General features: G+C 43.3%; 1 protein-coding gene across 1 annotated transcript in view; it reads right to left on the bottom strand.

Moving 5' to 3' along the window:
- Positions 1-20,690, bottom strand: part of LOC124038746 (dystonin-like) — a 205,614-nt gene that overhangs the window by 129,257 nt on the left and 55,667 nt on the right. The window contains exons 5-8 of the mRNA XM_046354820.1: positions 17,540-17,601; positions 14,441-14,530; positions 4,548-4,625; positions 3,050-3,142 (exon numbers count right to left, since the gene is read on the bottom strand). Of these exons, the coding sequence (XP_046210776.1) occupies positions 3,050-3,142; positions 4,548-4,625; positions 14,441-14,530; positions 17,540-17,601 (323 nt within the window). The remainder of the gene's footprint in view (positions 1-3,049; positions 3,143-4,547; positions 4,626-14,440; positions 14,531-17,539; positions 17,602-20,690) is intronic.

Raw genomic sequence — 20,690 nt, 5'->3', positions numbered from 1 at the left:
CTTGGAATTCTGAGTAGGATTACGTTCAAAACTATTTTTCCCAGTAGGATCTTGGGTTTTTTCAGAATTTCCTGTTGGCTTGAACGCACTGAAGTTGGAAGTCTGAGATTTCCGAGTTCCCAGTTTTTATTAGCAGCATTAGTCTCAACAGAGGGAGGGTGAGAGCAGCAGAGGGTCCACCTCTCGGGGTTACTGCTCTCTCCTTCCTTTCCTCTAGTGAGACTGACCAGAGAGTAGGGCTGTGGCAGTAATTGTCAAGCAAATAACTGTCGGTCTCACGGAAATGAACTGTTAATTAACATAAATACATTTAGTATCTCCTAGCTTCCACACAAGCCACTGATGCAGACCTTTGGAACATCTACATTTTAAAACGTATAATAAATCCATGTAATATAGCCTACACCTTCCCAATAAATCCATTTTCTTTTTTTGACAGGTCTAAAGAAGCACGATATGAAGAAAATGTAGTCTATTTCAGAAGAACAGAATAGCATACCATGAGTTGTCCTTATGTTAGGTCCTGATCTGGCTATGCCAAATGGCTGTGGGCTACACTAGTTCATTTAGCAGACAAGATTTGCTTAGAATTCTGTGGCATTATTCTATAGTGTGAAGAAGCTGATCAAAATAGAAAGGATATTTTCTCCAAACGATTTGAGGGAGTGCGCACATACGGCTATTCTGTGTTGAGCGGCTAACAAAGAAATAGGTATTCCTACAGTATATGCTTAATTTAGAGTTAATGTAAGTTTAGTTGTTCTACAAACATTGGACTATATGTTTAGATTTTTAATACATTGTAAGGCTGCATGATGCGACTAATGACGATTTGAAAAAAGTCGCTTGAAAGGGATGAGCTCTGCTTAGTTTTTTGCGCAGGCTGTACACAGTACATCAGCCACTCATTCGCAATTTGACATGCCTAGAATTTCACGGCGGCATCTCCTTTGTGTGGCCGTAATGCACCCTAAACAAATCCATGTAATTTGAGGCCAGTGACCGTTGTGCCCTTTCCCTGAGTTCTGAGCATCACATCTTACTCACATGGCTCTCCATCACGTGATCGGGTCTTTCTCACAGGCTACAAGTGAAGACAGACACATCGGAGACGCAACTGCGCGTGTCCTTATCCAATTCCTAGGTGTATACTGAAGATTATTTATTTATTTAATTTAACTAAACAGTCAGTTAAGAACAAATTCTTATTTGCAATGACGTCCTACACTGGCCAAACCCAGATGACGTTGGCCCAATTGTGCGCCGACCTACGGGACTCCCAATCACAGCCGGTTGTGATACAGCCTGGATTCGAACCAGGGTGTCTGTAGTGATGCCTCTAGCATTGAGATGCAATGCCTTAGACCGCTGTGCCACTCGCCACTTAGGAACAAGATGTCCTAACAAACAGAAAAAGCACTAGCCTATGTCAATCTACTTTCACCCATAGTACAAACATTGACCTATTCTATTTTGTGAGAGAAATAAATATTCCAAACATAGTCTGGGACAGTTGTGTAATGCGATAGATCCCAAATATAAATAAAAAAATGTTTTTTACGCAATGTGGCTGACGCAACAGATCAGAACATGTAGCTTAGAATGCTGATAAACTATTAGGCTATTTCCTCACATTATAAGCGCAGCGATGCGCACATGGTAGCAGGCTATAAGCACCAATGTTCCATTAGCGGAAATCACCATTATCATTATTGACCACAAATGCAATTATGCATGTATTGCTTTTATTATAAAAAGGTGTATTTTATGGTGAAAATGATCTTCCCCAAACTTGAAACTCACACGCTGTTTATGTCAGCTAGGCTCTACACCCCATGTAAAGCAGATTAATGTGCTTACCTTAAACCTTATCAAAACATATAGGCCTATGGGCTAGGCTACATGAGGTGTGCGACTATGATCCGAAAAAGTTGGGGAAAAAAGGCATTGTTCCTTATGCTCATGAGCTCTCATTAAGTGTGACAGTAATATGGTCACCGCAACAGCCCTACCAGAGCGGGGACACTGTCTTCCACCTGATGGCGAAACTCGAGTCACACTGCATCTGCCTCATGCACAAATTCATGTTGTTCCTATGAGCACAGAAAGTGAAATATTCCTCAATATTAAAATAAACAGCTGTGTGAGTGAAAGTATGGAAAAGTGTGTTTTGTGTTGAATAAAAACAGTGTTGACAGTGCTGAATAAAATGTTTGACATGAACTCACTCATAAAAACATCAGCTCTTTGCTGTATTCTTTGACAGTCTCTCTCTGGTCATAGTTTTAAAAGTTCTGAAACCTCACGCAGGCTAGTATCAAACTTTGCTGTGGTCGGGTTCGTGGAAGCTGTAGGCACAGTGATTTGAGCAATGCGATTGGCTAGGCAAACTCGATTTAGCCACAGATCTCCCAGTCTGCCGGGTTTGTCTTTTCAGACAAACAAAATGGTTCAAAACTGGAACACACTTTCCGGTGAGCAGGGCTTCTGAATCAAGTGCACCTACAGCCAACAGAGCAACACAAAGACAATACAAAAAGCAGCACAAGCCTTTATCGTTGGCTTTTCAACAGAAATGTTTGGGGATCGACTAGGAATGCCTTGAAGATCACGATACCGGTTGGTGACTACTGGTTTAGATGGTGCAAACAGAACCAAATGTCAGTCTTATACAAGCAAATCCTAAAACATACAGAACTGTAGCGAGTTTAAGCAACACATTAGCTTTTCAATCACACTTGCTTCAATATACTAGCATTTTCTGTCAAATGGAAGAGAAACATAATACCTCAATCCAGAACCTTTTAAATACAGATATCTTAATTTGGTCAAAACAAGAGACATCTCCCAGCTCCATGCGTGACATAATGTAGCTGGATATGATCATCCTAATCCTCAACCAAATTAACATGAATAACACTAGCATATGCACACTGATTATCCTTTGCTAAGAAAAAAATACAGCAATGGAGAAAGCACACTGATTCACACAGACGGAAAATGACAAACACAGTATGAACAAAATGTGTGATTTGAGATGAACTCTTACCTGAAAGTGCAGAATTATGGTCCAAATCAATCCCAGCGTCAATTTGGGATTCCCGTCTGTGATGTCATCATTTCTGATGTTGACTAGCTTGACCTGAAGAAAGGAGTTGTAAACAGTTGGCTAATAAGCATGATACACAGAAGTGATGCATTCCAAATCTACATCAACTTAAACAGCTTAAGAAATGTTTTCTATTAATCCACAAAGCACCTTTATTCTTAGTAGTGTAGGTTAACATCCCTGAAGAACATCTGTAGATGTCTCTATATACAAAACCTATTAATATGTCTTCAAACTTGTAATAAACAGGGTACATACACATTAGTGAGAATTTGAATTTGTTCATCGGTATTAGTGTCACACTCACCGTAACAGATCATTTATAAAGCTTTAAAATGATGCATAAAAATGCATACATATTGTGAGAGTAATGTCTATCCTCTTTTTAGAACAAGTGGAAATCCCCAAAACAGATGCTGGTAACGAAGTTGTGCTAGTAAATCAATTTACTATTATTATGTGGCCTTGAGTCCACACCTCTATACCACAAGGCGGCACTATAGTGTGGTAGGTTATAGTAATGTGTTGAAATGTCATGTGCTGAAATATCATGTCCTCATTCTAATAAACTAATGCAGTTTGATATTGTTCCAAACAAATATCCATCATTTCAAATGCAAATACTTTATTGTGGTCCAATGGCTAAAAATGTCATGCTTGGTACTCTACCTAATTTGATTGAAAATAATTTGCCATGATGTTTATATCATGGCCTTCCATTGATATGCCAGACAATCCCTGTCATGTGCAAATAAATGCCATTTGATTTCATTATGAGAGAGCAAGCAGTGAAACCGAAAGCAGCGGCAATTTTCTTTCACCCTCTAAATTGTGCTTTTTCAAGTCTGGGCATAGCTATTTGTAATAATACAATATCTTATCTATCCTTCCCACAGTTCATTGCAACATTGATGCTACCGCTACCCTTTTTATGATACAGTACAGCCTTAAATCAACAGTAGGATAGAATAAAAAGCATGTGAATCTTTAATGTGTCTGTTTATGAATATGAATGAGGTGTGAATGGGCCTGGTATGTCATTAAAACAATGGCATAATTTAATGATCTATGAATCCTTTGTCTCAGGCCTTGGGTTGCTTTCACTGACGTCATGTCTGGCAGGCTGCAGCTGGGCAGTGAGCACTGTTCTCCATCTCTATCACTTCCTGACTGTGGTGGGTGTGGGGGAGGGGCAATCAGAGATGTAACCACCCTTGGGAGATGGATTCAGCATGTCCTCTATTGTGAGTCATGATGAGGGAGGTATTGAACCCTTCATGAGGTAATGATATTGGTTATCCCTGTCATGGTATGAGCAGGGTTTCTGTTTTGATGTGGGCATTCAGTGTGCTTTTCAATATCCACATGGTGTAAATAGTTATCAGAAATTCCTCTACACATATGTTCTAGCATTTCGGCAAATGTGATTGGTCCTTACCTGCCGCCTCTTTAAGTAGTCCAGTGCTATCTGTACATTCTGGAGTCTGTGGAACCGCATCCTCCCTTTCTCCCGAGGCTGTGGGCATAGAGGAGGAACAGGAAGAGGGGGACAAGTTACTGACTGCCATGTGGTCTCTCCCTTTCCAAGGACCAGGGACTCACCACACCATTAGTAGTATGAGGACACCGGACATGCCCCTGCCAGGGTCTTACCCACTCATCTGCTGAGGGAAAGAGAGAAAAACCAAAAGGGAGGGAACAAACCAATCCGGAGCCAGGGTGGTCTACAAAACGCTGCTATTACTACACACCAGTCGCCATACCCTAGCTCTATACAAACCATTTAAAATAGGTTACGGAAATAATTCCAACCCTGATTAAAAGGCAAATGCAGTTTAGTGGTATCAGTGGGCAGACTTTAGGACCATGTGGATACCTGGGAGCGGGAGGAAAGGCTGTTTGTATGGCTAGCTAGCTTTATGGAGAGCGCATCTATGCAGCTGTAGGGAACAGCGCAATATTTTCGCCAAACTGTGCAGAGGTAAAGATGGATGTAGTAGATGCCTTTGGCTAGGTTACTGCTGCTTGACTTGATATTAAAATAAACTAGAATGTAGAAATGCAGTAAATTAGCTTCAATTTGATCAAAATTCATTTGAGAGGAATTTTCATCAAATGCTTTAGCATTTGTATTCCTTTACCATATCCTAGGTTTATCTGAAATTACGCAACTGGTACACTGAATTTACGCAATAGAAAATACATGTATCTTGGTACTCTCAAACTGTGAACTGACAGAACACATAATCTGATAGAATTAGTGCTGAATTGGGCAGGAGTTTACCGGAAATGAGTGATAAACTAATTCCAATGAGGACTAATAACACAAACAATAAAGACCTTTCCCAGTTCAAAAAAGCATCTAGGATTCATATAGCTGTGAGGACTAAGTGTCATGATGTGAGCAGATGTGACGGACACAGGAGCACAATGGAGGGACACAGCGTGAGATAATGAGATGGAAACTGCGTCACAAGCCAGCCAGTCCCCTGCCGATCCACAGCGGCAGAATACGACCCAGGGATGAGCTGCAGTACAGCGCTCTTGATTCAGTAATTACTCTCACTTCAATAGCAGAGTGACAACATTCACAAAAGCCTTTTCCTCAATGGCTCACCTCATTAACTTGGTACAATCAGTCAAGTGGCCTGCTGTTGGTATACATTGAATACAATAGAAAGCCACTATCTGATGAAAAATGTTCATTGGTTCATAAATGTTGATGTTCAGTTTGATTGTATGGCTCAGTGATGCACAAAGCTACTGAGGATGGACTCAAAAGGCCCTGGTGGAGATCTTGTGAATCACACAGTAATGTGATTGATTTGTACATGCGCTTGCAATCTAAGATGGAAGTGCATGGTGCTGTTCTTTTACTTTACTATGGCATGCACAATATACACTACCGTTCAAAGGTTTGGGGTCACTTAGAAATGTCCTTGTTTTGAAAGAAATGTTATGCAGGTGAATGAGGACCCAAAAGCGACTTGGCGAAAACAGAGTTTTTAATCCAGTAAGAAACTTTACAAAACAAAAAGCATAATACTACTCGTAAAGACAAGAACAGACTGGAGACTTGATCGAGAACTGCAGGTTGCCTCGGGAAGGCACTTGAACCTAGCAGACTCAGACACCTGCTCACCACGCAGCATCTGAGGGAAACACGACACGACAGGGCAAAACATAGACACAGCACGGTGAAATATAGATGAGGATCCGACGGGGCAGGAACGGAAAACAAGGAGAGAAATAGGGACTCTAATCAGGGAAAAGGATCGGGAACAGGTGTGGGAAGACTAAATGATTGATTAGGGGAATAGGAACAGCTGGGAGCAGGAACGGAACGATAGAGAGAAGAGAGAGCGAGAGAGTGAGAGAGGGAGGGGGAGAGAGAGGGATAGAAAGAGGGAAAGAACCTAATAAGACCAGCAGAGGGAAACGAATAGAAGGGGAAGCACAGGGACGAGACATGATAATTAATGACAAAACATGACAGTACCCCCACTCACCGAGCGCCTCCTGGCGCACTCGAGGAGGAACCCTGGCGGCAACGGAGGAAATCATCAATAAGCGAACGGTCCAGCACGTCCCGAGACGGAACCCAACTCCTCTCCTCAGGACCGTAACCCTCCCAATCCACTAAGTATTGGTGACCCCGTCCCCGAGAACGCATGTCCATGATCTTACGTACCTTGTAAATAGGTGCGCTCTCGACAAGGACGGGAGGGGGGAGGGAAGACGAACGGGGGTGCGAAGAAAGGGCTTGACACAGGAGACATGGAAGACAGGATGGACGCGACGAAGATGTCGCGGAAGAAGCAGTCGCACAGCGACAGGATTGACGACCTGGGAGACACGGAACGGACCAATGAACCGCGGAGTCAACTTACGAGAAGCTGTCGTAAGAGGAAGGTTGCGAGTGGAAAGCCACACTCTCTGGCCGCAACAATACCTTGGACTCTTAATCCTGCGTTTATTGGCGGCTCTCACAGTCTGTGCCCTGTAGCGGCAAAGTGCAGACCTCACCCTCCTCCAGGTGCGCTCACAACGTTGGACAAACGCTTGAGCCGAGGGAACGCTGGACTCGGCAAGCTGGGATGAGAACAGAGGAGGCTGGTAACCCAGACTACTCTGAAACGGAGATAACCCGGTAGCAGACGAAGGAAGCGAGTTGTGAGCGTATTCTGCCCAGGGGAGCTGTTCTGCCCAAGACGCAGGGTTTCTGAAAGAAAGGCTGCGTAGTATGCGACCAATCGTCTGATTGGCCCTCTCTGCTTGACCGTTAGACTGGGGATGAAACCCGGAAGAGAGACTGACGGACGCACCAATCAAACGACAGAACTCCCTCCAAAACTGTGACGTGAATTGCGGGCCTCTGTCTGAAACGGCGTCTAACGGGAGGCCATGAATTCTGAACACATTCTCGATAATGATTTGTGCCGTCTCCTTAGCGGAAGGAAGTTTAGCGAGGGGAATGAAATGTGCCGCCTTAGAGAACCTATCGACAACCGTAAGAATCACAGTCTTCCCCGCAGACAAAGGCAGACCGGTAATGAAGTCTAGGGCGATGTGAGACCATGGTCGAGAAGGAATGGGGAGCGGTCTGAGACGACCGGCAGGAGGAGAGTTACCCGACTTAGTCTGCGCGCAGTCCGAACAAGCAGCCACGAAACGGCGCGTGTCACGCTCCTGAGTCGGCCACCAAAAGCGCTGGCGAATAGACGCAAGAGTGCCTCGAACACCGGGATGACCAGCTAACTTGGCAGAGTGAGCCCACTGAAGAACAGCCAGACGAGTGGAAACAGGAACGAAAAGGAGGTTACTAGGACAAGCGCGCGGCGACGCAGTGTGCGTGAGTGCTTGCTTAACCTGTCTTTCAATTCCCCAGACTGTCAACCCGACAACACGCCCATAAGGAAGAATCCCTCGGGATCAGTAGAAGCCACAGAAGAACTAAACAGACGGGATAAGGCATCAGGCTTGGTGTTCTTGCTACCCGGACGGTAAGAAATCACAAACTCGAAACGAGCGAAAACAACGCCCAACGAGCTTGACGGGCATTAAGTCGTTTGGCAGAACGGATGTACTCAAGGTTCTTATGGTCTGTCCAAACGACAAAAGGAACGGTCGCCCCTCCAACCACTGTCGCCATTCGCCTAGGGCTAAGCGGATGGCGAGCAGTTCACGGTTACCCACATCATAGTTGCGCTCAGATGGCGACAGGCGATGAGAAAAATAAGCGCAAGGATGAACCTTATCGTCAGACTGGAAGCGCTGGGATAGAATGGCTCCCACGCCTACCTCTGAAGCGTCAACCTCGACAATGAATTGTCTAGTTACGTCAGGAGTAACGAGGATAGGAGCGGACGTAAAACGTTCTTTTAGAAGATCAAAAGCTCCCTGGGCGGAACCGGACCACTTAAAACACGTCTTGACAGAAGTAAGAGCTGTGAGAGGGGCAGCAACTTGACCGAAATTACGAATGAAACGCCGATAGAAATTAGCGAAACCTAAAAAGCGCTGCAACTCGACACGTGACCTTGGAACGGGCCAATCACTGACAGCTTGGACCTTAGCGGTATCCATCTGAATGCCTTCAGCGGAAATAACGGAACCGAGAAAAGTAACGGAGGAGACATGAAAAGAGCACTTCTCAGCCTTTACGTAGAGACAATTCTCTAAAAGGCGCTGTAGAACACGTCGAACGTGCTGAACATGAATCTCGAGTGACGGTGAAAAAATCAGGATATCGTCAAGATAGACAAAAACAAAGATGTTCAGCATGTCTCTCAGAACATCATTAACTAATGCCTGAAAAACAGCTGGCGCATTGGCGAGACCAAACGGCAGAACCCGGTACTCAAAATGCCCTAACGGAGTGTTAAACGCCGTTTTCCACTCGTCCCCTCTCTGATGCGCACGAGATGGTAAGCGTTACGAAGGTCCAACTTAGTAAAGCACCTGGCTCCCTGCAGAATCTCGAAGGCTGATGACATAAGGGGAAGCGGATAACGATTCTTAACCGTTATGTCATTCAGCCCTCGATAATCCACGCAGGGGCGCAGAGTACCGTCCTTCTTCTTAACAAAAAGAACCCCGCCCCGGCCGGAGAGGAAGAAGGCACTATGGTACCGGCGTCAAGAGACACAGATAAATAATCCTCGAGAGCCTTACGTTCGGGAGCCGACAGAGAGTATAGTCTACCCCGAGGAGGAGTGGTCCCCGGAAGGAGATCAATACTACAATCATACGACCGGTGAGGAGGAAGAGAGTTGGCTCGGGACCGACTGAAGACCGTGCGCAGATCATGATATTCCTCCGGCACTCCTGTCAAATCGCCAGGTTCCTCCTGAGAAGTGGGGACAGAAGAAATGGGAGGGATGGCAGACATTAAGCACTTCACATGACAAGATACGTTCCAGGATAGGATAGAATTACAAGACCAATTAATAGAAGGATTATGACATACTAGCCAGGGATGACCCAAAACAACTGGTGTAAAAGGTGAACGAAAAATCAAAAAAGAAATAGTCTCACTGTGGTTACCAGATACTGTGAGAGTTAAAGGTAGTGTCTCAAATCTGATACTGGGAAGATGACTACCATCTAAGGCAAACATGGGCGTAGGCTTGTCTAACTGTCTGAAAGGAATGTTATGTTTCCGAACCCATGCTTCGTCCATGAAACAACCCTCAGCCCCAGAGTCAATCAAGGCACTGCATGTAGCACCGAACCGGTCCAGCGTAGATGGACCGACATAGTAGTACAGGATCTAGATGAAGAGACCTGAGTAGTAGCGCTCACCAGTAGCCCTCCGCTTACTGATGGGCTCTGGCCTCTTACTGGACATGAATTAACAAAATGTCCATCAAATCCGCAATAGAGGCACAGGCGGTTGGTGATCCTCCGTTCCCTCTCCTTAGTCGAGATGCGAATCCCTCCCAGCTGCATGGGCTCAGTCTCAGAGCCAGAGGAGGGAGATGGTTGCGATGCGGAGCAGGAAAACACCGTTGATGCGAGCTCTCTTCCACGAGCCTGGTGACGAAGATCTACCCGTCGTTCTATGCGGATGGCGAGAGCAATCAAAGAGTCCACACTGGAAGGAACCTCCCGAGAGAGAATCTCATCTTTGACCACTGTGTGGAGTCCCTCCAGAAAACGAGCGAGCAGCGCCGGCTCGTTCCAGTCACTAGAGGCAGCAAGAGTACGAAACTCTATAGAGTAATCCGTTATGGATCGATCACCTTGGCATAGGGAAGCCAGGGCCCTAGAAGCCTCCCCACCAAAAACTGAACGGTCAAAAACCCGAATCATCTCCTCTTTAAAGTTCTGGTAATTGTTAGAACAATCAGCCCTTGCCTCCCAGATAGCTGTGCCCCACTCTCGGGAGTGAAATGACGTAAGCAACCCGAGCTCTCTCACTAGAGTATGTGTTGGGTTGGAGAGAGAACACAATATCACACTGGGTGAGAAAGGAGCGGCACTCCGTGGGCTGCCCGGAGTAGCAAGGTGGGTTATTAACCCTAGGTTCCGGAGGCTCGGCAGGCCAGGAAGTAACAGGTGGCACGAGACGAAGACTCTGGAACTGTCCAGAGAGGTCGGAAACCTGAGCGGCCAGGTTCTCCACGGCATGGCGAGCAGCAGACAATTCCTGCTCGTGTCTGCTGAGCATGGCTCCTTGGATCTTGACGGCAGTGTTACGAGCCTCTGTAGTCGCTGGGTCCATTCCTTGGTCGGATCCTTCTGTTATGCAGGTGAATGAGGACCCAAAAGCGACTTGGCGAAAACAGAGTTTTTAATCCAGTAAGAAACTTTACAAAACAAAAAGCATAATACTACTCGTAAAGACAAGAACAGACTGGAGACTTGATCGAGAACTGCAGGTTGCCTCGGGAAGGCACTTGAACCTAGCAGACTCAGACACCTGCTCACCACGCAGCATCTGAGGGAAACACGACACGACAGGGCAAAACATAGACACAGCACGGTGAAATATAGATGAGGATCCGACGGGGCAGGAACGGAAAACAAGGAGAGAAATAGGGACTCTAATCAGGGAAAAGGATCGGGAACAGGTGTGGGAAGACTAAATGATTGATTAGGGGAATAGGAACAGCTGGGAGCAGGAACGGAACGATAGAGAGAAGAGAGAGCGAGAGAGTGAGAGAGGGAGGGGGAGAGAGAGGGATAGAAAGAGGGAAAGAACCTAATAAGACCAGCAGAGGGAAACGAATAGAAGGGGAAGCACAGGGACGAGACATGATAATTAATGACAAAACATGACAAGAAAAGCACATTTTTTGTCCATTAAAATAACATCAAATTGATCAGAAATACAGTGTATGCATTGTTAATGTTGTAAATGACTATTGTAGCTGGAAACGGCTGATTTTGAATGCAATATCTACATACAGGCATACAGAGGCCCATTATCAGCAACCATCACTCCTGTGTTCCAACGGCACGTTGTGTTTGCTAATCCAAGTTTATCATTTTAAAATGCTAATTGATCAATAGAAAACCCTTTTGCAATTATGATAGCACAGCTGAAAACTGTTGTACTGATTAAAGAAGCAATAAAACTGGCCTTCTTTACACTAGTTGAGTATCTGGAACATCAGCATTTGTGGGTTCGATTACAGGCTCAAAATGGACAGAAACAGAGAACTTTCTTCTGAAACCTGTCAGTCTATTTTTGTTCTGAGAAATGAATGCTATTCCATGCGAGAAATTGCCAAGAAACTGAAGATCTCATGTGTTCTACTCCCTTCACAGAACAGAAAGAGGAGTGGGAGGCCTCGGTGCACAACTGAGCAAGAGGACAAGTATATATATTAGGACAAGTACATTAGAGTTTCTATTTTGAGAGACAGATGCCTCACAAGTCCTTAACTGGCAGCTTGATTAAATAGTAACCTTAAAACACCAGTCTCAACGTCAACAGTAAAGAGGCGACTCCGGGATGCTGGCCTTCTAGGCAACTAGTCTAAAGAAGGACAGTTTTATTGCTTCTTTAATCAGTACAACAGTTTTCAGCTGTGCTAACATAATATAACATAAGGGGTTTTCTAATGATCAATTCGCCTTTTAAAATGATAAACTTGGATTAGCTAACACAACGTGCCATTGGAACACAGGAGTGATGGTTGCTGATAATGGGCCTCTGTACACCTATGTAGATATTTCATAAAAAATCAGCCAGCACCAGCTACAATAGTCATTTACAACATTAACAATGTCTACACTGCATTTCTTATCAATTTGATGTTATTTTAATGGACAAAAAAAAAGTGCTTTTCTTTCAACAACAATATTTCTAAGTGACCCCAAACTTTTGAAAGGGCTGTGTATGTTTTTTTGCTGTTGAGAAAAAACTATGAATTGAACATGATCTTGGGCCTTTCGTTCATAAGCCAAGCACATTTCCATCATGTAATCCATCTCAGTTTCTCAGCTAGCAATTCTAAAGCCATATAGTGGGCCACTCCCTATTCTACACAGTGTTGCACACAAACTTCTATCATAAAATCAAAGAGAATGCAACTTGACCAAACCATATAAACAGATTGCTATAGTGCTCACTACGGGCCACTAAAGTAAAAAGCCTGTGGTGGGATTGTTGTTCCACTCTCGTTAATGTCCACTGAACACGCTGCATTGGTTGTGTTACAAAGGGGGAGGGACGGCGAACCACACCAACCCCCTTATCATCAACCTGCTCATCTCCATGCTGATCAACCGCACATGCTTCTGCCGAACTCACCAACCGCAAAGTCTTGAGGAAATCACGCTCCCTTGGCTTACCAGGCCGAGTAAATGTGAGCGCAGGAAACAAACACAAGGGGGAGACAAATAGACAAGGACACAAGTTGGACAAATGAAAAGGAGAATGTAAAATTAACAAAACAAATCCAAAATAGAAGAAATGGAGGAGGAAGAGGGTAGAGAGGAAACATGATGTAAACAAAAGAACATGTGGGCGACTTCAAGGAGAAATATTAGCTACACCTATTTTAGAGGGAACCTAATTTCTCCTCACATGAGTTACAGAGAACTCATGCTGCTGCAACCCACCAAACAACTGACATCAAAAGACAGCTATAATCATGATTCATTTTCAGATTCTCTAATGTGATGACATTTGAGTATGACATTTGAGTATGACATTTGAGTGATAACAAACAGCCTTAATCAAAATTCCTACGTCTCCAATCCAGCCATCATTTCTTTCAACTCGTGTTTTTTGTGGAGTGCAATGACATTACAAACATTGAAAACAAGCATTGTAATACAGTTAGTTTCTCCCAGGCCTTGAAGCATAAATGGTCTTGGGGCATTTTCACATATCTGATTGTCTGATTCATGCATCTGATCGACACTATAGCTGTAGGATATACTGCATATGTGGGCTTTAAGTCTATATAAAAACAAAGTAAATGCTGGTTCTTGCTCAAGAGGTTGCTTCAGGATCTAGGACCCGATTGATAAACAAAGTGATATAATACATTCATAGAAAAAAAGGTGCTATCTAGAACATAAGGTTTTTGTGGCTGTCCCCATAGGAGAACCCTTTAAAGAACACGTTTTGATTCCAGTTAGAACCCTTTTGGGTTCCATCCCACTGGGCAAAAACTGGTTGCATCAACGTTATTTCTACATCATTTCAACAACAAAAATGTAATCTGATGACTAAAACTGAATTGATTTTCAAAAAGTCAACAACGTAAGGGAATTATGTATTTTTTTAACCCAAATTTGAACCTAAATCCAATAACATCTTAAAATGTTTGGTTAATTTCACGATAGTTGACCTCTCAACCAAATGTAAATCAAAACTAGATCCAAAAAGGGTTCTCCTATGGGGACAGATGAAGAACCTCTTCAGGAACCCTTTTCTTCTAAGAGTGTATGTGTCTGAAAAAGTGGACCCTGAACTCTTATTTACATTTCTTGTGTGAAGAAAATTGTACATTCCTGGAATTCTCATGCAACGTGATACTGCACCAGGGAACAGAAATCATATATGAAAACTCCCTTTACTTTAATCAGAATCAAACAATGGAATGAATTGTGTTATAGGGGTTTAGAAGCCAAGCAAATCATCACTTATAATGTCACTCTCTGTTCAAACCTTCCTTTCAAGAATACAAGCACATTTCCAAAAAGGAAACGTCTTGAAAATTGGCACTCTATTCCCTACAATATATGAGCTCTGGTCAAAAGTATCCTTTGGAATAAGGTTCAATTTCAGACATATCCTCTGACTCATAAGATATACATGAGGGGTGATAACAGGCTAGAGCTACATTACCATGACAACACACTACTCACCAATGACTGGCCAGACAGGACCTCCAGCAGTGAGATCAGGTTATGTCCATCTCGTAGGTCTTCATACAGGTCATTTACATGCTTCCGTACCTAAGGCCAGAGGAAAGGAATTAAGGCACTATCTCTTCCTGTTGAAATAATTAAGGCACTGGGGAGGGCAGTATTAAACATGATGAGGGTGCATATGTATTGGAATATTGAAATCAGTCTTCTGTCAAATAGTACGTCAATTTAGCTTGGAGTTTGCACTTTTGAGCCTATTGCATTGAAGTGGGAAAACTAAATCAAGTGCAGCTCCAGTATTTGACACAATGTATTTGACCCAGGCGTGATTAGAATCTGTGATAGAAAAATTACAAGATTATGTTTAATACTGTTTATGCATAGAAACGTTGTTTTATGCAATAGAATAGAGTTCTTAGAACTCTCTCATCTGTGTCTGTGTGAACTGAGAGGAGCCTCTAAAGCTTGGGCTGGCAACTGATTAAGTGATGGAAACCAACAGCCACATTCCATTCCATGATTAGTGGTGTATGTGAGGGAGATGTCTTCGGTCTGACTGAGCCTGCATTTCATAGACTCAATTGGTGTCTGTAAGGTACCAGGGATGGGATCTGTTATGGCACAAACACTCACATACACGTGCTAAAACAAGCACTCTACACACATGTACACATGGATTTTGTATTGTAGATATGTGATGGTAGAGTAGTGGCCTGAGCGCACACATTTAATGTGCTGTGAAAAGTGTTGTGAAATGTAATGTCAGGTAATATTTTGTGTGACTGCCTTAATGTTGCTGAAGCCCAGAAAGAGTAGCCGCTAATGGGGATCCTTAATAAATACAAATGAAAAGGCCTTATTAGCATAATTCCCATCAGGTTCTCTACCTACTAGTGCCCTACCTCTGTATTACAGAGGGAGCACATGGCTTTGACACATATCCATGGCCTTCAAATAACTCATCCTGACCCCACACTTAACAACTCCAGTCCCAGGATTTCTCCTCCCAGTAGGCCCATCTTATTCCTGTCCTGAATACCACCAGGCCTGTGAAATCCCCCAGTTGCCCGGTGGCCTGCTTTTACCCAGGCCACGTGGCAGGCCCCTCTCCTCTCTCCCATATAACCCCAGCAAACAGGCACAGCTGTGGGGCCAAAATAGACCTGCTCCCTGCATCCCATGTTACTAGTTGGTCAGCCAAATATTTCCTCCCGCTATTACTCAGCACTTTTAAACTCCCCGGACAATGTCACAGGGGATAAGGCATGTTGACCCTGGCACTAGAGAGTACAGTAGTTAGAATGCCTTTCTTTCCATGGGTACAGTTCACTCTCAAATTCAGATATTGTATTACAGTTTGTAGTACTGGCCACAACATCTAAGATGATGGGGAAAATAATGAAATATGACATAATTGAGCTCAAATAGCCAAAATATTCGACCTCCATCTGTAGTATAAAAACAGTTGAGCCTTGGAACTCGTGCCATCACTGCAACATTACTCCAATAATCCTGCTCCACTGCCACAGCCACATAAAATGTCACTCCAAACGGGATCACACAGCTGTGCCATGTGTTAGCTCAGGGGATTTACAACACTTTTGCCTTCGACCAAATAAATCAGGCTAAATCACTTGAATAGGTGACAAAAACAGGATTATAACTCGCTCCCTAAGCACATTACACAATAAACTGGCATGGATTTGCATAATAAACACCTTGTCTCGATATAGTTTATGCTTGCTCATATACTGTTTTACAATGTGGGAAATGAATAATTTAATCAGTTACTCTGCCAAGGGGATCCTGAAACCCCACCTCTTTAAGGAATACCTAGGATAGGATAAGTAATCCCTCTCACCCCCCCCCCTAAGTTTTAGATGCACTATTGTTAAGTGACTGTCCCACTGGATGTCATAAGGTGAATGCACCAATTTGTAAGTCGCTCTGGATAAGAGCGTCTGCTAAATGACTTAAATGTAAATGTATGTAATGTAATGGATCCCTAATTCCATGGCAGATGAACCAAAGCGATTTAGATTCGTTCGGAGTCAATGAAAATGACTGGGTACATGTATACCGCATCATGGGATGGGTGGAAGAAGATATGCAGTTAGTACACACTCTGGCAAGCTAGCAAATGCCATCTCCCATTGGCACCTCTGCTAAACATCTATCATCAGTTATGTAGCCCAGGATGAAAGGCTGTGATGTTTGCAGATCACACTTTAATGGGTTATTCACCGCATCAGGTAACGACACAGTTTAGTTCATCTTCATGGAAACTGACAGGACTAAAACATGAAACAGCCTGTCTTTTAGTGATTCTTTATGCTACTATAGGTAGCGTTAGCTAGCGCGACTCAGCTGTACCTGCGCCATTTTATAGCTTCTTTTTAAATAGTGAGCGAAAATGTTTTAAGCAATTTTATTTCCCTGACTGATCAAAACTTGTTTTCTGATGATCCCTCTTGTCTCTCAGCAACAGACATTTAATGAGTAATACGTTTGGAGCATCACATTGCAATACATATAGAATCGTAAGAATCGCAATGCATATTGTATTGGCACCTAAGTACAGCAATAATATCCTCTCTTGAGGTCCCTGGCAATTCCGAGCCATACTGTCTTTCCATTATCATGACCATTATACCATCTCTCTTGCTGCATCTGTATATAGTAAAAACAGTAACCATTTCAACACAGAACGGCCGAAAGGTGACGAAACGAGAGGTGGAGGTACAATACACTAATTAGGCATTGAGGTATGTGAGAAATGATCTACCCATGGGACCAGATTCATAATTACCAAGAGTCTTAGTGACATGGAAAAATCAAGAGATGTTCATGGTTAATGTGCATCCCTAGACTTGACCGTAGCTAGTAGCTACCACCGTAACTGTGATACAAGTCAACAATATTAAAACATACTGTAGGCCTAACTCTCTCTCTCATATTACAGTCTCTATGTAGATCATTGAACTGGAAGGCCAAATAAAGTCTCCCCAATCCAAAAAAAAGGAACAATGAATTGGGAAATAAAATGAATGGTACAGCATGTTTCTAAAAGAAGCTCTGCGGACAATCAATTCTTACCTTCAGGAGATGTTGGTTTATCCATTTTGTAAAAGTCTTTTTCTGCACTCTGTCTCTTTCATCTGAGAAAAATACACAAAAAAGACACTTAGCACAGTACTTTACATACATACAGTAAGCATGGTGTAACTTTAAGACACACACATGCAGACACACACACAAACAAAACACACACACACACACACACACACACACACACACACACACACACACACACACACACACACACACACACACACACACACACACACACACACACACACACACACACACACACACACACACACACACACACACACAGGGGATGGTAATTTCCATGACAAGTGGAATTGTGATTTACTACTACAATGAGCCAGCCGTTCATTCCTCTTATCAATGTACTGTATATGGTTCACTCGGCGTAGTCCGTTCAGAAGGGAATCTGAGTGTGATGGCATCAGCGGACATTGCACCAATTGGATTTGCACTCTACTTACAGTTCTACACATGCTTCCTCGGAGCTGGATGTCACACACATGCGCTGGTGTCTCTTGCTGCCGTGCTGCTGTATCTAGCTGTTACTCGCTATGCTTGCTGTTTCTTAAATCCCACTACCACCCTGGCCTCCACCTGTGGGTTTTGTGTTTCTTTCTTTATGGGATTTGATATATCATATATCATGTAGGGCTGACTCCATGGAGTCGACTGATTGAATGTTTGGTCGATAGGCTGTTTGGTCGACCAATATTTTTTGGGTGGAGCAATTTTTTATCACAGTGCTTAAAGAGGCAGACAAGCTCAGTAGCCAACATATAGTTGATTATATTCAAACATAGGGTGTGTCTACATATGGAAAAATACACGTTTGAACATTTTGACCAACCCGATTGGTCGAAAGAACAGACGACTCTAGGTCGACCAACATTTGTTTTATTCGGGGAGAGCCCTAATATCGTGCTCACTGCCCGTACTTATATTATCATCTTCATATGATGCTTCGCCTTGGCAGTGAGCTACCATGAAGGAGCCGAGCCCTAACGCCAAAGACTATGCATGGTTACATGTACACATTTTCTTTCTGAACTACTGCATATATAATGATTAGATACAAGACTATCCTAATACTCTTACACATGTGGGTTCATTTCTAGTGAATACAGTAGTCTCCAGAGAGATTGATATTTTTGGAAGCGTAATGAAAAAGAATGAACTTCAATGCATGAGGCATAGCTTCCATTACTCATGGTTCAGTATCGTACACGGTCTACCACATTATTTTGTGTTTCCTGTATCCATGACAACCAGACTGGCCGCTTCCACATGCAGGCTCTCACAGAACTGAGACTCTCTGGGATAGAAATGGAAACATAAAGGCTCAATTGTGAGCTGTCAAGGCAAACTTTCGCCAGGTATGCTACACAGACAAAAACATTTGCTCAGAGAATCTAACACAGACAAAATCCCTATACTATATTTCTGGATCATTAGCCAAACAAAATCCATTACTGTACAACACTGCACGTGGCGGTAGGCTAATGGTCCTGAGACACACAGCTTGGGGGGAGAGACCCTCCTTACTTCCCTCTGCATTACCTGTCTCACACGGGAAGATTAAGAGAGAAAGCTGCCAAGTGGGATTCAGGATTCAGGCCAGATACCTGTCTGTCCTACTTTACATTTCTGCCTAAAGGTCCAGCTGATATAAGCCCTCAAAGGAAGACATATTGATACCAATCACAAGCCCAGTAAATCATGCAATCTGCATCTTCTTTGACTTTGGAACCAAAATACAAATAACACAGATAACCTCCTCCTTTTACAACACAGCATAACACAACAGAATTTAGCCTTGGGAGGTTTAAAGTCCCCCTCTAAATGAGAAACTAGCGGCAAACTTCCACGCTCAGTCAGAAACTGAAATTCCCAATCCTTGGATTCTGGATGGGGAATGAAGTAAAGCGAAGCAGGAAGAGATACTGACCCATGCAGCACATCAACGTCACCAGGTGAGCGCTGAATTCCCCGTCACGCCCCAGCAGGTGCCACATCTCCCTAGCCATAGTTAGCTCCCGGGGGCTCTGGAGAGAGTGCATCATGGTCCCGGCAGAGGGACGGCATGTGTGTGAGATACCGACGTTACTGAAGGAGCAGCAACAGACTCCTCCTCCCTGCCTGCTTCCCTGCCTGCCTACCTCTAGCACAGCCTGCCGCTACTCCCCTTCTCGTCAAGCATCCGAAATGAGTCCTGTCAGATTTTCCACAGCAACTCAGAGGTTTTCTTACATGTTTAATGTTTACTTAAGGTCACAGCACAATGCGGCTCAATGCCATTAAGGGACTAATAAGCCTCCTTAAGAAAAGGAGAAAAGGTATTTTTCTGATTAAAACCTATTTTTTTAGAATGACACTTTAAATCTGAAACAGGAGGGGGCATCAGTTTGGAGAATACTATTGCAGTAGCCTGTATGCAACTACAGTATGTTAAAGCTTGTTTGTCTAATTCAATGTTGAGTAGAACATAGGAATAGATCTAACAATTACATTTCTTTTAGGTATTTAACTGATGGATAAATTAGATTACTACTAAGGCAATTAAAGTTTCTGTAGTGTCTTTAGGCAAGAGAGAAGTTAACTAGCAATGTAATCAACAACTTGATTAATCTTGTGCAATAATATGCAATAACGTCCAACAACCAACACTCAATTTAAAAAAATACAAACACTTTTTCCCCCTCGCAAAATGTACAAAATCTGGACAAAAACTCCATTAATCAAAACAATCAATCAATGGCAATTAGTCACCTTGTCATAATATTAGCTCTTTACTGAAGAGAACATCAATCGGTTATTAACTATTTTCCATCTTACTCTGAGGTCAGTAAATTAACTAGACAATCAGTATAATTTGTCAGATCCTTGACAAATCCCATTTTCTCTGCAATGAGTGGTGCATCCCAGAGCAGTGAGCCCATGCTGAGACAGTTATATAAAGATCAGACTGTATGTTCTATGTCAGATGTGACACGTTTGTGAGGCTGATGTCCTTGAATTTCAAAGGCAAACACATTTTAATGAATTCTGGATCCAAAAAATATCTGTCTGCATTTTTACTGTATGTGCTTTATTTGTACTACACATTTTTCACATCCTACAGTGCATCACCCACAACAAT

Source organism: Oncorhynchus gorbuscha, linkage group LG06 (genome assembly GCF_021184085.1).
Source record: "Oncorhynchus gorbuscha isolate QuinsamMale2020 ecotype Even-year linkage group LG06, OgorEven_v1.0, whole genome shotgun sequence".
In the NCBI taxonomy this organism is placed as follows: Eukaryota; Metazoa; Chordata; class Actinopteri; order Salmoniformes; family Salmonidae; genus Oncorhynchus; species Oncorhynchus gorbuscha.
This window is presented reverse-complemented; position numbering and strand designations above follow the sequence as displayed.